Raw genomic sequence first — 14,811 nt, 5'->3', positions numbered from 1 at the left:
TGCAGTCAAATTATCTACAATTAAAACCCTGTCCCTCTAAGACATCCTGGGGACTATGTCCCTTTCTGAAGACGCCCTCTTATTCTTTTCAGAGCTCCCTCCCAGTTTTTCCATCACTGATTTGTCATCCCAACCAAAAACCCCAGATATTAAAAACCTCCCCTCCTTCACAGTACACTATCCACTCCCCCAAACAAAACAGCTTCACTTTATTTCATTTCATCCCAGGTAATCATTGCCGAGGATAACGCACCAAAGTCACAAACAACATTACGTAAAACATCAACATCCTTTTGACCACTAACAAAAATTACATCATCAGCATATACTGAAAGCTTAACACACCAGTCATGACAAGGCAAAACCGTTGAGTTCTTCCTGTAGCTTCTTCATAATGGTTCACGGAGATGGCGAATATAACATTACCGATAATGAGAGCCCTCGCCTGACACCCCTGCAGATGCTAAAAGGAGCACAGACGTCACCAATAGCCTTTAATATACTCACAATATAATTGTACAATGACTTTACCTTGCTTATAAAACCTACATTAAAAATGCCTTTAAAACGTTCCACAGGTAGTTATATTCAACTGTGTCAAAGGCTTTCTCCAGGACCAAATTTCAAACCCAATAATTTTGAAATTTCAAGTGTCTCGAATGAAATTAGTGTTATCGAAAATCAGTAATTTCAGCATAAAATACGCCTGACCGCAATGAATTATTTGGTCCATCGCCATACCCATCTTAGCAGGCAATTTGGAGAAAACCGTACCGTCATGGCAGAGGATGGACAGCGGGCACCAGCTCCTGAGATGAGTTAAGTCCCTTTAAGTCCCTTTGAGTGAGAACTGCATGCTCTCTGACTGCTCAGAGGGAGTTTCCGAGCCGTAATGCGGGCATTCAGCATGTCCAGCAGGGCCTGCCCCTTACGGCGACCGAAAAATTTTATAAAACTCTGCCGGTGTTACCCAGCAATCCCACGTGTCTATTTCATTTCGGTTTCAGTTTCATTAAGACAGGCGGGGGAGTTTTTATTATAATTTCTATAATAAAGAATTAAAATTCAAAACTATCCAGCAGGACCCTAGCTAATCAGTGACGGGGATTCCGTACGAGGTAACGAGGCGGACGAGCAGGGCAGTTGCCTCTATGCTTGAATGGAAAATATAACACTTAAATAGGAGTCACTTAATAATTTATGTTAACCAGTAATAGTTCTAAGATAACATTTGAAATCTGCCAAGAAAACATTTAAAAAAAAAATTTGTCAGTGAATTTACACGTATGAATAAAGCATTTTCCATAAATTAAATATAGTTCAAAACGAATATAAAGTTCAAAACGAAAAGATCACTATTCGAATCAACAAAACCAAACAAGTGTTTTGAAAATGTCAATGTAAAGGTCAGCCCAACTCTGTTTTTAACAAAATGACAAAGATCAAACCAAAACCTTTTAACGTAAACACATTTCCAAAACAAAAATCACACGTACCAATCTTCTGGGGTACGTTCACAGAATGATCATGTAATGTCTATATCTGGATTAAAACGAGTTAAATTAATTCTTCATATTTTATTCACAAAATGTTGCGCAGATATATTTGCGTTGTGCGCCTAGTCTGTGCTGTTTAGACAACCGACACATCTAATAGTTACGAATTACTTACCAGGAGGGGAGATGATGAGAAGTGAAATCATGAACTTGACAAAAGAATTCAGAAAATCCATTTTTAATTTTTAATCGCAGACTCCAGAGCACTCGAAGCTAGGCTGCTCGTTACAACTCACGATTTATTTGTGTTGAATGCCGATGATTCGTTTTATTTTCAGCCAATAATGAAAAGTTGTGTCGTCATAGAGGCGGTTCCAGTTGTGTAGCCGGCTAAGAGTTTTTTTTCTTTTTGTGAACTTTATTTGAGCTTTAGAAATGTACAAACAAGGCAACAATTTATAAGTAGTATAATACTTGTTTGTGGGTGCTTTCGGGGCTTTAAAACTGAGAAAGTTAGAAGATTAATATAATAAAACCCTAAGACATCTTCTTAACGCTCCCTCTCCTTTATTCCGGTTTTCCCGCAACCCCTCTCTCTTTTCATAATAAAAGTCCTCACAACAATATCCAACAACACAAAATGGATACTGCTGAATTAACATTGAATATTAAAATATAACATCAGTATTTATTTTTCCAACATAATCTCTGTAGTTATACAACTGTTAAACTCAATTTAACTCTTACAGTAGTAATATCACAAAACCCTGAACATATAAAAGGGGAGAAGGAAGGAAAGAAATGATGATGAACATACAAAAAAGAACTTGAAAACATTTAACAAAAAAAAATAACATAAAATGAAGAAATTAGTGGTCTTCAAAAAAACCCAGATCCTTTACCAATTACAAAAGTTTCACTGCACCTTTTTTCCTCATGAACTTCAAAAGCAGTGAAGAACTGAGAAAGTTCTTTTTTGAAGATTAACAAGTTTGGAGTAGTTTTGAAGAATCTTGTTTTATGAATAAAGAATCTTTCCAACGATATAATACTATGAGTAAAAGATCAAGCGTATCATCATTTAGGACAACACCAAAGATCATAAAGGAAGTAAAAAAAAAAATATTTGTACATAACCAAACTTGCAAGTCAACTCCAAAATGTCTGGGAAAAGTAGCAAGAGAAGAACAATATAATAATATAGAATTTTAAAATGCTTTTTTTAAGTATTAATAGTCATAAATGTAATTGCTGGTAGAGAATACCATATCATGACCGTAAACAGTATTCTAGGCTTGCAATATCAGATTCTTACCTGCCGGTATCTTTTTCTTAGTGTCTTTTGTTTGTAGTTTGTTTGCCTCTCGAAAAAAGAATATGGCTATAGATCTACTAAAATATTTTCTAACGCTTTTAATGTGGTTTGACTAGTTCGTGTTTCTTGTTTGTCTCTCGGAAAAATCTCACTCCAAATCTGTTAAAATATAAAGCAACAACACACAACAGCGTGTTCATGGAGGCAGCCATGTTTGTTCCGAGATGCGGTTACTCCGGATATACGTCTTGCTGATGTTTATGTGGTACCCGGCAATTGTTTCCACGTTGGTGGCGTGGTTTTGCGGCTGTTTAAGGCAGCGTGGGCAAAGTAGTGGAGTGGTATACGATAGAGACGGGGTTCAGTACCGCAACATCAGCTGGCAACCGCCAGTGACATCACTGGCACCCGGAAACGGCAGGTAGCGGCAGCTTACACTAACGACTTCTGCCTGTCGCTAGTGGTGCTTAACAGTGGCAGGTGCCATTCGGATACAGTGCCTGCCGCCATAGAGAGGCACCTATCAACCGCTCCTGGAAGTAAACCAGAGATTCTGTTCATCAGCTATGCTAGAGAGGAATACGAAAATAAATAGAGCCCTTGTGTGATATTTGTATTAATGTGTAATGTTTGAAAGAATGATGTTATTGTTGCTGATTGTAAATCTCTTTAAGATCATATTTCAGCATATTTATTAAACATTTGGGAAAACAATGATTGTACTGTTGTTTTTGTATTATATGTATTCATTGCGACTAATGTAAGACCCAAATACAGAAAAGAAGACATGTTTTAACCTGTCAGATATTGATGTAGAAGACCTCTGATGCAAATAATGTAATATTTTTTCTTGTATTATGTTTTAGTAAATTTTTAGGGATACGTGATATTGCGACGTTGAGCCTACACTGAATCAATGATTTGGGACCATCTTAAGTTCTAAATAAATTACTTTACTGTGTTTAATAAAATATTCTCAAAATTGACTGCATATAAAATTAATTTTAATAAATCTAATATAAAAATGGCAGTATTGCCATTGCCATCCATAAAACACATGTGCAATTTTTATGCATTACCAATTAATTTAAATTATTATACATTCAAAACAATATGTATGATACAGAACCCAAACTAAATTTGCACAGCTGAATTACATATGTTTCATTCTTGTAACAATGAAGTTGGACTTATCTTTTGTCTTTCAAAATTTCTAAAACATGTAGAACAACAAATTCAAAATTTACACAAAACTTTTAATGATACCACTTTGATAAAGAAAGGCATCTTCAAAGGAAACATTTCAAGTTAAAGCCTTACGTGTCTTTAGTATGAGAAGCTGGGCTGAAAAGAAAAAATATTTATAATGAGTATTAATACTGTACTGTACCTAAGATTATTTATATTGAATGTATTAATGGAAAATATATCAAATTAAAGGAACAATGATGATTGTGGAAAAAAAAAAACATACACTGAGTGTCTCCTCTTTACTGAAGAACCATCCATTAATCTGAAAGGCAATAAAATAGATATATGTGAATATTAGACCTAAGGCATGGATGTTACACAGCTGGGGGCAGTCAGTTGACAAACATTTTTCATTGACTTTGGCTGCACATTATAATTAATCATATTAAACTGGGTTCTGTTCTATCTCCGCATAAGAACACACACCCAGACCCTGATGCTTGGCTCCACAGCGTCTTCAAGCCCTTTCAAAGAACGACAATTGTGGAAAAAATCCAGACGTACCGTCTTTGTTCTCCCTTTACTGAAGAACGATCTGGCAATCTGAAAGAAAAGGGTGTCACTGCGTTTTCAATATTGGGGGTGACAGGGACAGAGCTATTAAGTGACTGAGTCAAATCCGTCCTGTATGATGTCAGAACACACATCCAGACACTGATGTTTGACCCCACATGATCTTCTAGCCCTTTCCAAGCACTGACACCCCCACTGTTTTCCTAGTCTAGATATCTGAATGGGCGTCTTGTACTTGTTCCTTCCAAATTGTTTTATAATATCTATCTCCACTCACATGAAAATATTCCACACACCTAAATTTCATGCTGTCAAATATCAGCTTCTAAGAGGTCACTTGAGTGCTATTCATGTAATCAGGCATAATTTACAGGAGACATGAAGATAAAGCCTTACTTTTTTTAGGGATAGGCCGATCCACATTTTTTTCAGTTTCGATCCAATTCCGATACACAACTGCCGATACCGATACAGATTCCGATACAAGAGCTTTTTACTTTGTTATACTTTATATATTATTTTTTTAAGCTAGTAAATAGATGGAAAAAAATGTATGACAAAAAATATTTAATTAGGCTACTACACACATACATAACGTACTGTTCCACCTTGTTTGTACGTCTTGTTTTAAGCATTTTTGCGGCATTTGCAGTTCAGTATGAATATCTTCAAAGCAAGTATACACAAATGCTGAATGCTTAAAATTTTAAACAATTTTTCTCCCGTTGGCATCAGCTGAGTTACACTTTGTTGCGATGGCAGCCCCTCTTGTTTAACAAGCTGTAGCGAGTTCACAAAACAGTCCAATTTAGTGACCAAATCATCCATTGCTTTTTTGTGTCTCGCTCAGTTGCGTGCACTTTGTTAAGTGGGATAGTCCATTAAACGCTATCCCCACCTCTCAAAACTTTATTTTACAAAGATTGCAAATTGCTGTGCTACTGGTATCTGTTAAAAGCGTAAAATACTCCCAGATCGTCACGTCTTATCTTACGCTCCTCGTACTGCGAAGGGTATGCGCATGACGTCACAGCAGGCGGAAGTCACTGTACTCACACCCACTGAGTAGCAAAAAAGACTGAGGGGCAGCGTTATGCTACGTTCACACTGCGAGCGGCGAGAGCGTCAAAGCGACCGGAAGTCATTCATTCTCTATGGGAGGGAGCGTCGGGAGGCGTCGAGGAGCGGCGCGATCTGGGCGGCGGGAGCGTCAGACAGAAGTTGAATCCCAGTCAACTTTATGGTAATGAGCTGTGACGCGTTGGGCGGCAACCAATGGGAATGTAGAGATGCTCCGCTAAAGAGAGCGCCTGCAGAACATAAGCGTGTAAACTTTTGTTCCGACCCAACCGTTCCTAGGCACAATGGAGGAGAGACTTATTATTGCTGTGGCCGGGTACCCAGTTATATATGATGTGTCTCTGTTTGCATACAGGGACATAAATAAAAAAAATGAGGCATGGACCAGAGTGTCCGAAACAATCGGTGTTCCAGGTGAGATGGTGAAGTGCATAATATATTTTTTTGTAGTAATTTTGGCGCCATAGCAGAGAAAACAGTGCAAATTGTCGGTAATGTTAAACCTATTTATAGCATTAGTGTTTGTCAAAACATAATTATGTGTTTTAGTAGAACTGTTGTTAAAAAGTTCTCAGAGCCTGGCATTCTGAGTGGCCTTGTCCCCGCCCACTCTATGACGTCAGAGAGCGTCTCCGGCGTTGGCTAGCGTCGCGTTCAGGGCGGTGGGAGCGACGGCTGGCGTCTTTGACGCTTGCGGTGTGAACGTAGCATTAGCGTTCGATTTGAATGCCGCAAAAAAAACATGTAAAATGGGAAAGAGCTGTCGTGCGATTGATTGTACCAATAGATTTAACATGAAATAGGAGCTATCCTTTTAGAGATTGCCAAAAACGAAATAAGTAAGTATAGGACTTGGATCGGTCACGCATGGCGGATACCCGATCTGTCAAATAGGTCTGGATCGGCGCAGATAACGATATGAATATCAGATCGGTGCATCTCTACTTTTTTACACTGGAAAATCTTGTGGGCTTAAAAGCAATTGACAAATTGGTCATATAATAGTCAAGGGTTAAGGCCTTGGCTGTCCAATGAGTGACAACTTCCACCACAATCAATCCATGACTGAATTCCAGGTTCCAAGTTGGAGAAATCGAGGAACTGACTGCATTGCTTAGCCAAGCCGACTAAAGCCAAATTAGAATAGGATAGAACTTGGGTCTGAAAGCACTCATTTGTGATTGGGACCCCACATTGCGCGCCCCCCCCCCCCAAGTTCTTATAGGCAGACCCCAGGTGGTAAAGGTGGGATCATATCTCTGATGACCTCACCTGGTCGATTCATGTAAAGACTCAGAAATCTACAGCCAGGTATTGGCTGTACCATCTTAGGCAGCTGTGGAGGTTCAACGTCTCTCTAACCCAGGGGTGGCCAATCTTATCCGCAAAGGGCCGCTGTGTATGCGGGTTTTCGCTGCAACTCCCTAATTAGAGGACTGATTAGAGGACTGATTGGCTGAGTCCTCACACCTGGGTTTGAACAGCTGACTTATAGATTATCCCAAAAACAGGTAAGATTGGCCACCCTTGCTCTAACCATTCTCAGAGCCTTCTACTCTTCAGTGTTAGAATGTATCCTCACCACCGGAACCACATCCTGGTTTGGTAACTGCTCTGTCCTGGACAGCAAAGCTCTGCAGAGGGTGGTACGTTCAGCTGAACGCATCAGCAAGGCTGAGCTGCCTCAAGCGATGCATTAGCAGAGCTGCCAAAATCAGCAGAGACACATCCCTCCCAAACAACTACCTCTTTACTAGGCTGATGTATGGAAAGTGCTTCTGGTGTCTCTCAGTGAGACCTGAGAGCCTTGGAAGGAGCTTCTACCTTCAAAGCATCAACCTACTTAACAGCTGCAATTAAACATTTGCTCCTTTCTCATGCACCAATCACTTTAATGGAGCAACGTTGCACATATCTAGTTTTCCGTTACTGTTCCTTATTTGTTATATATTTATTTACTGGTACATTAGGTCTTATTTCTTTTCACTAGTTCTTATTATGGCAGAGTCGACCACCTTGCATTTCAATGCAGGCCATAGTTGAACTGTATATCTTGCATGTGACAAATAGCCTTGAGTCCTTGACACTCTTTAGCTCTCAAATGTGTCACCTTCAGCAAAAGTACTAAATGTAATTATTAACAAAGTAGCACAAACTGTAGGTTTCTCAAAAATAGAAAAACATTGAGAAATTTAACTGAAATGAAATTAGCATTCATAGATTTCTGACCTCAAACAATATAAACTTATCTATCAATGATCATAAGCTCCAAAACGGTAAAATATGGAAAATAGCAAATGCTTTCATAAAACTTTGTCACTTTTCTCCAGAAAGACATTTTCACAGATGATTTCAAATTAAGCCTTACGTGATTTGCACAGAAAAAGACCTGAAAAGAATGTAGATAGAGAGTTATTAGTACTGTGCTGTCGCTGTTGTTTCCTACCACTTATAACAAAATTGAGAAAAAAAATACACACACACACACACGTTTGTATCCATATCTTTGTGGGGACCATCCAATCATTTCTATGGGAAAAATCCTAATCCCAGCAATGAGATCCTTAACCCTTACCCAGCCCTAACCTTAACCATAAGTAAAGGAGACTTGACATTTTTAAGTTTTTGATTGCAGTCACAGATTTTTATAAAATTGAGTTTCCCCTTGCAGGGACTGAACAAACAGTCCACATACTGTCAAATTAACATGTTTTTATCACATTGTGGGGACATTTCACTCACACATACACACACATCTACACTCACATTTATTTAAAAGTGCGATAACAATTGTGGAAAAAATGAAGACATACCGTGATTCACGTCTCCTTATTGAAGATCCATCAAGCAATCTGAAAGGTAATAAAACATATGAACTGGAATATTAAATGAAACCTAAGACATGAGGAAGGCATGGATGTTACACAGCTGCGTGCAGTCAGGTGACGGGCACATTACTGACTTTACCTCTATTTTATTATTAATGATGTAATACTGGGTCCTCCACCCCAGAACACACACAGACCTCAAATCATTTCTAGTCCTTTAAAGACACTGAAACCCCTAATTTGTTTCTAGTCTGGATGTCATTGTCGGTGTCTTGTAGTTGTTTTGTAATCTCCATCACCACTCCCATGAAAATATTCTATATATCCGGTAAATTTAAGTTCTTGTAATTAAGCATGATATACAGAAAATGATAAAGCCTCACCCAACTTGATCTTGACAAGAATCTGGTGTGCTGAAAAGGAATCAATAAATGGTCATATTACTGTATCTTCCCTATGACATTTGACTACTCATTACAAAGAAATCCTGAAAGTGTTAAACCAAATACAGACACTCCTCACTTAACGACCGAGTTCCGTTCCTATACGACTAGGTCACTGAGCGATTTAGTTGATAAGCGAGGAGCTGCCCCCTTACTGATATTTCAAGTACGCTGTACTGGTAGTGGGTTTGTGTCAGCCATCTTTGGATATTCTTTTAATGTCACCCCTGCACCATTTATAACATTTTTACTATATTTCTAAATGTTTACAGTAGTGAACTACATACTGTAATAAACAGAATAGAGGAAATCAGCTCTAATATACCTTACTTACATTACTTAGCTTTGCATACTGTAAATAAAGGTAATCGTTTAATTTATTCTGAAAAAAAGAAAAAGTGTAAAGGAAACTCCAACTTGCATGATAACTGTTTTAATTTGCATGATTGCTTGACGCTGAGATGCCATGCTGCCATTTGCATGGCCAAAGTTCTGCTACAGCGTACAACACCGACTGGTCGGAGAGCTGGTTGTAAGTCTGGGCAGTCGCTATATAGGTAGGTCGTTAAGTGAGGAGTGTCTGTACATATTTTGAAACGTTTCCTAATATCCATTAATAACCGTGGAAAAAGGTAACCTATTGCTTTTGTATTTTTATAGAATTAAAAAGCCTGAATGGTGGAAAAAAACATGGTTTACATTATATAAGATACTATCATTGCTATGCATTTACTGTTGATTGAACCATATCATATTGAAAAGCGTCTGCTTATTTCATACAATAAAATTTCTGCATATTACAGTAAGTTACATAACAATTAGTGTAGCCAAACAGCTCACAGTCAAGACTCTCCTGTGCTGAAAATGGAAAAAGATTGATAACACACAGTCCATCTATGTTAAAACGTTTCATAACAAGCAAATTCCTGAGCAAACAGTTCAAAGCCGATGTTCTGTGATCCCAAGCAGTGGAACATACTTGTGCCCTTGCAATGTTGACCCACCAGAAGCACTTTTTCTCCTGTAAAGAGAACAAAACATTTGAAACACAAACCTATAAATGTACAGGCGATAACATGAATTAGACTGAAGTGACAATTCTCTTGAAATGACTCCCTCAATTGTACAGTATACCCGTTTTTAACCAGACAGAGGTAACAGGAATTATCCCTGACATGTCCAGAACTACAGACAATACTAAAGACTAGGGATGTCATGATACACTCAACTCACGATTCGATATGATTTGAGTTCACGATACGATTTTCTCACAATTTTTTTTTTTTAACAGAATGAGCTGCAGACAAATTTATTCAAAAATATTCCTTTATCTTTCTAAACTGTGCAAAATGTGTCCACTTCTTAACAGTGCAACTAAAATTGAATAAAATAGTTTAAGAAAAAAAATCCTAAATCAAATAAAAAAAAAAAAAACTTCAAATAACGGTAACGTTTTACATTAACTGCACCTTCATAATGCTTTCATATTGCATTCATAAAACACCTTCATAATGTATTCATTGAATATTCAGAAATTATTCATAAACAATATGCACACCTTTACATCCTAACATGCCTTAACAGCTGTAATATACATTAGCAAACATTATAATTCTAATCATGTAATGTTTGTTATTAATGCATATTAAAGCTGTTAAAGGATGTTAAAGTGTACTTGCATGCTGATTATGAATGTTCTATGAATGCATTATGAAGGTGCACTGAATGTTCTATGAATGCATAATGAATGCATTATGAAGGTGCACTTAAAGCGTTACCAAATAAACTAAGGCTTGCATGTGCAGCTTTTTAGCATAGTTTGCCCTTGTAATAATCTTCGCTCTGGCAGTGGTGAATTGAGCTCACTGTGATGCCGGTGGACATGCTGAAGCATGTTTGTTGTGCTATTTGTGTACAGTATGTTATCAGTCTTTTGCAATGTGTGCACACAGTTTTTCGTCTTGTCTGTGCTTTTCTCGCCGTTTTCGTTTGTGATTACCGGAAAGCTAAAATGCTGCCACACCGCCGATTTAAAATCGGGGGGTCCTCAATTTCAAATTAGCTCGCCATCTCGAGTTCGGTCAAAACTAAAAACTAACGTACGTTGTCGACGTCAATACGCAGTGACATCTGACGTGGAACTGACGTCGTGAAATCAAATATAATATTACACCAGTTTTTCTGTAAAGTACCGTGAAGTACTCCTAAAGTAGCGATTCATTTTCCACATCAGCCGGTTTAAATCGTCATACATTTACATTGATTTTTAACCGATTCGCGATTCATCGTCACATGCTTACTAAAGACCTGTTCATGTCTACCTGTTGCATATTTTCCTGTGTAGACAGAAACAGAGTCCCACCACACAAAGGATTCCAATTAGGACACCTGAGGAGAAATATGACCAAGTATAAAAACCATGTCAAAAACATACATCCATCCTCATAACTGCTTAATCCCAACTGGGGTCGCGGTGGAGCCCAGACCCCATCCCAGGAACAACGGCAGCAGAGGTGGGAATCAACCCTGGGCAGGTGCCAACACACTGCAGGGCGCACACACTCACAGGGCCAATTGAGACTTGCCAATGAACCTGCCCTGCACGCTTTTGGACCATGGGAGGAAACCGGAGCCCCCAGCAGAAACCCACACGAACACAGGCTGAGCGTGCGGACTCTACACAGAAAGGACCCGTGACCGAACCCAGTACCTTCTTGCTATGAGACAGCAGCATTAACCACTGCGCCACCATGCTGCCCAGTAAAAAAACATATGATAAATACACAATTGTCATTCAGCGTTAAGGATATGGTATGACTGTGCTTACCAGAGACCACAAACCAGATGTCTGCATGTGCCTTATTCGATAGCATTTCATCTTAAACAAAAAAAAAAGTGTTACATTATAGCCATAAAGATGAAACATGAGGCATTCATTAAAAAGGTCAACAGTTGTCTCACCATTTGGGATTGTTACAAAGTTTTCCTTCCTTTCTCCATATTCTTGCTGTGCTGTACATTTGATTTGCCTTGTATTTGCAAGAAGTCTGGGGGATATTTGAACTGTAGCAGTTTTAGTAACAGTTATAGTTCCATTTTGATTATATGTTGTGGAATGTTCCAGAGCAGTATCTTCAATGTCCCAGGACAACTCTGGTGCAGGTCTTCCGGTGGCAGAGCAGGTAAGCAATAACTTACTCTCACCACTGACAGGTTTCACTACAAATATAGGCTTGTGTAGTTCTGAAAGAGAAGAGTCTCTTGTTATTTGTTTTTTAACAACTCAAAATGTTACCTTATTTAGAAATAAGAAAATTACTGGTGTCTTTTTTTGAATGTACGGGTAAATGTGACTTTACCATAGATTTTGAGGCAGGTCCTCCCACTGATGGCTCCATCAGGAATGAGATTAAACAGACACTTGTAACACGATTCATCACTCCACTGGACTCTCTTAATCACTATGGAACATTGCTGCAGTCCTATTTCTAAGAAATTGACATTTTTTCGGAAGGGCCTAGCGACAGTCGCACCAAAACGTTCACTGTACGTTGCCATGTTTTCACTCTTCTGCTCCGACACTCTCTGCCAGGTCACTTGTTTCACATTTCTCTGTTTTGTAAGCTCACATTTCAAATTAACATCTTCACCAAGGGAAGCCATCACAAGCTGCTGTGTTCTTACTAAGTCTGTGATGCCTAAAGCAGAAGTAGAAAAGACCGTCAAAGTATGATCACATGAAACCATATGAGCATGTGCAGTAGCTGGATAAATGACTGCTAGGAGCAGGCAGGTTAATTTACAATGTACACAGATGCAGGGGAAGATGGTTATAAATAGGGCAGCTGCCAACTGTAAATGTTACAGCGTAGTAGCTCAAAGGCAATTTCAGTTTTTGCAGCACTTCTCTTTGTTTTTCTTACTCCTTAAAATTACAGTTAAGACGCTATAGTCAGCTGCCGACATTGAGGGCTACAAACCCCTCCCCTCCCCGTCTGCCCCCATAAATAGAGTATTGTATGCTATTAAAAAGTTTTAAATGACCATTTTATCCTTTTATTTACAAAATGTTTCGCAGACGTTGCCGAAATGACGTTAAAACGACCGATACATTTTTGAATTACTTACCACGAGAAATACAAATGAGTGAAAGCATGAAATTCACGAAAGTAAAAATAAAATACATTTATGTATTATTATTATTTATTAATAGTAATAGCATGATTTTTTTCTTTTTCGCAGAAGACAAAATGAACGTCTTTTTTTTGGTAGGAAGTCGTTCTCATTGGTTAGAGGGGAAACTTGAAAGTACTGTAAAACCAGTTGAGGTGTACCGGCCGTGCCTTTAATTTGTAGCTGTTCAGACAGTGAATAAACGAGTTTGTCTTATGGAGAAAGATCATGCGACGAGTGTCATGTGACCAAATAATTACCTTCCTCTTTGCACTTTAGGAGCAAGATGTCTGGCTTTAGTAAAAGGAAGTAAGTAAAATACATTATACTACAGATACAGACATCACACCTCTCCTGGGACGCAGCATATTACAATACGGGATCATCAGACAATACACTGCAAAATTGAGACATTACACTGCATATATACGGTATATTCCTGATTATTTTTCCGACCACGTGTGGCAGTATTACCGTAATACCTCCCAAGCCTAGCCAACACCTCTCGCCCTCTATTGGTTGTCCCTCATCCACCTCACTGAAATCAGTTTGCATAAGGTGGGATGTCTGCAGATATCACTACAATATTTCACATATATATTATCCTTTAAAATATTTACTTCAGATGTTTTTTGACATTTTACTGCTATATGTATGTCATGCTCAAAAGAGATGAATATTTGTCAGTAGCAATGATTGTAACCAGTAGCATAGCACAGTGCCTGTAAATGCATATTCATATATAGTTATCATTTGACTTCTTTTACATAGTTTGCATAATTTGTTGAAATTGTCAGACATTGTAGACAAAGGTGACCCACCAGAGGCTGTGTCATTATAACTGTCCCAGAAAAAGAAGTCACTGAAAATGACAGAGCGATGGCTCAGATGTGGAGTACAGGGTGAAACTAGCTAGATTACTAAATGAATGTGCAGAAGTACCCTTGAGAATGATGATGACAATCATTTTGGTGAAAACCACATAATGTCCTTCCTATCCACTTCTACAGCAGAGGCAGGCAAAGTCTCTGGACAAACAAACTCACCACAGCTGGCTGATCTTGGTCAGTGTTTCACAGTGTGATATCACAGGGGGCAACAGATAACCCACAAAAATCACCCAAACATGCTAAAAAAGAATAATTAAGACATATTGTTTGTTGGCGACTTTTACGCACTATGTGTCTCAGCATTCGGTGACCCTGCTCTGTTACTTTCCCTGGTCTTCCACTTTGTGACTGAGTTTTTGTTGTTACTAAACACTTCTGCTTTGCAGTAATACCACTTACAGTTCACCATGGAATATCTAGCAGAGAAGAAATTTTACAAACTGACTTATTGCAAAGATGGTACCCCATGATAGTACCAAGCTTGAATTCACTGAGCTCGTCAGAACGGCCCATTCTTTCACAAATGTTTGTAAACCTGATTGCATGCTTAGGTGCTTGATTTTATACACCTGTGGTAATGGGTCTGAATAAAACATCTGAATTCAATGATTGAGTGGGCTGTCCTAATACTTTTCTGCATATAGTTTATCACATTCACAAGGTCAAATGTTGTCTGTTCCCTTTTTTATTGCTATCACTATGCGGTGCAGTTTGAAAAACATCAGTCAAACAGTTTTTGAGTTATCAACTTAAAAAGCAAAGCATCTACAGCAGCAGTAGTGGACCAGCACTAAAACCATATGTATTCATCAAAGTCCACAT

General features: G+C 38.5%; 2 protein-coding genes across 6 annotated transcripts in view; both read right to left on the bottom strand.

Moving 5' to 3' along the window:
* LOC111852694 (nectin-1-like) overlaps window positions 1-2,947 on the bottom strand; it is a 30,293-nt gene extending 27,346 nt beyond the window's left edge. For 4 of the 5 annotated variants that reach the window (XR_011983126.1, XR_011983127.1, XR_011983128.1 and 1 more), the window contains exon 1: window positions 1,672-1,927. Coding sequence is in view for 1 of the 5 variants with exons in the window: in XM_023828874.2 (XP_023684642.2) it covers window positions 1,672-1,732 (61 nt within the window). In the remaining 4 variants the exon portion in view is untranslated. Of the gene's footprint in view, window positions 1-1,671; window positions 1,928-2,811 lie in introns of those variants that run through there. The other variant, XM_072700888.1, reaches the window with a different exon arrangement.
* Window positions 2,044-13,490, bottom strand: LOC140577632 (nectin 1a-like). The gene is made up of 13 exons (XM_072700890.1): window positions 13,055-13,490; window positions 12,286-12,624; window positions 11,888-12,169; window positions 11,754-11,804; window positions 11,248-11,314; window positions 9,906-9,947; window positions 8,867-8,896; window positions 8,469-8,507; window positions 8,024-8,044; window positions 4,567-4,605; window positions 4,286-4,324; window positions 4,132-4,155; window positions 2,044-3,344 (listed from the first exon to the last, which is right to left on the bottom strand). Exons 1-13 carry the CDS (start codon window positions 13,110-13,112, stop codon window positions 3,335-3,337), a joined length of 1,041 nt encoding a protein of 346 aa, XP_072556991.1. The 5' UTR covers window positions 13,113-13,490; the 3' UTR covers window positions 2,044-3,334.
* Window positions 13,491-14,811: the final 1,321 nt, after the last annotated feature.

The sequence above is a fragment of the Paramormyrops kingsleyae genome, chromosome 16 (assembly GCF_048594095.1).
Source record: "Paramormyrops kingsleyae isolate MSU_618 chromosome 16, PKINGS_0.4, whole genome shotgun sequence".
In the NCBI taxonomy this organism is placed as follows: Eukaryota; Metazoa; Chordata; class Actinopteri; order Osteoglossiformes; family Mormyridae; genus Paramormyrops; species Paramormyrops kingsleyae.
This window is presented reverse-complemented; position numbering and strand designations above follow the sequence as displayed.

Coding starts and splice junctions, on each gene's coding strand:
- LOC140577632 (XM_072700890.1), bottom strand. CDS start 13,112: ATGTATTTTATTTTTACTTTCGTGAATTTCATGCTTTCACTCATTTGT. Junction 8,897..9,905: donor TCAACATTGCAAGGGCACAA/GTATGTTCCACT, acceptor ATTCCTTTTCAG/CACACCAGATTCTTGTCAAG. Junction 4,156..4,285: donor GTAAAGAGGAGACACTCAGT/GTATGTTTTTTT, acceptor TTTTCTTTTCAG/CCCAGCTTCTCATACTAAAG.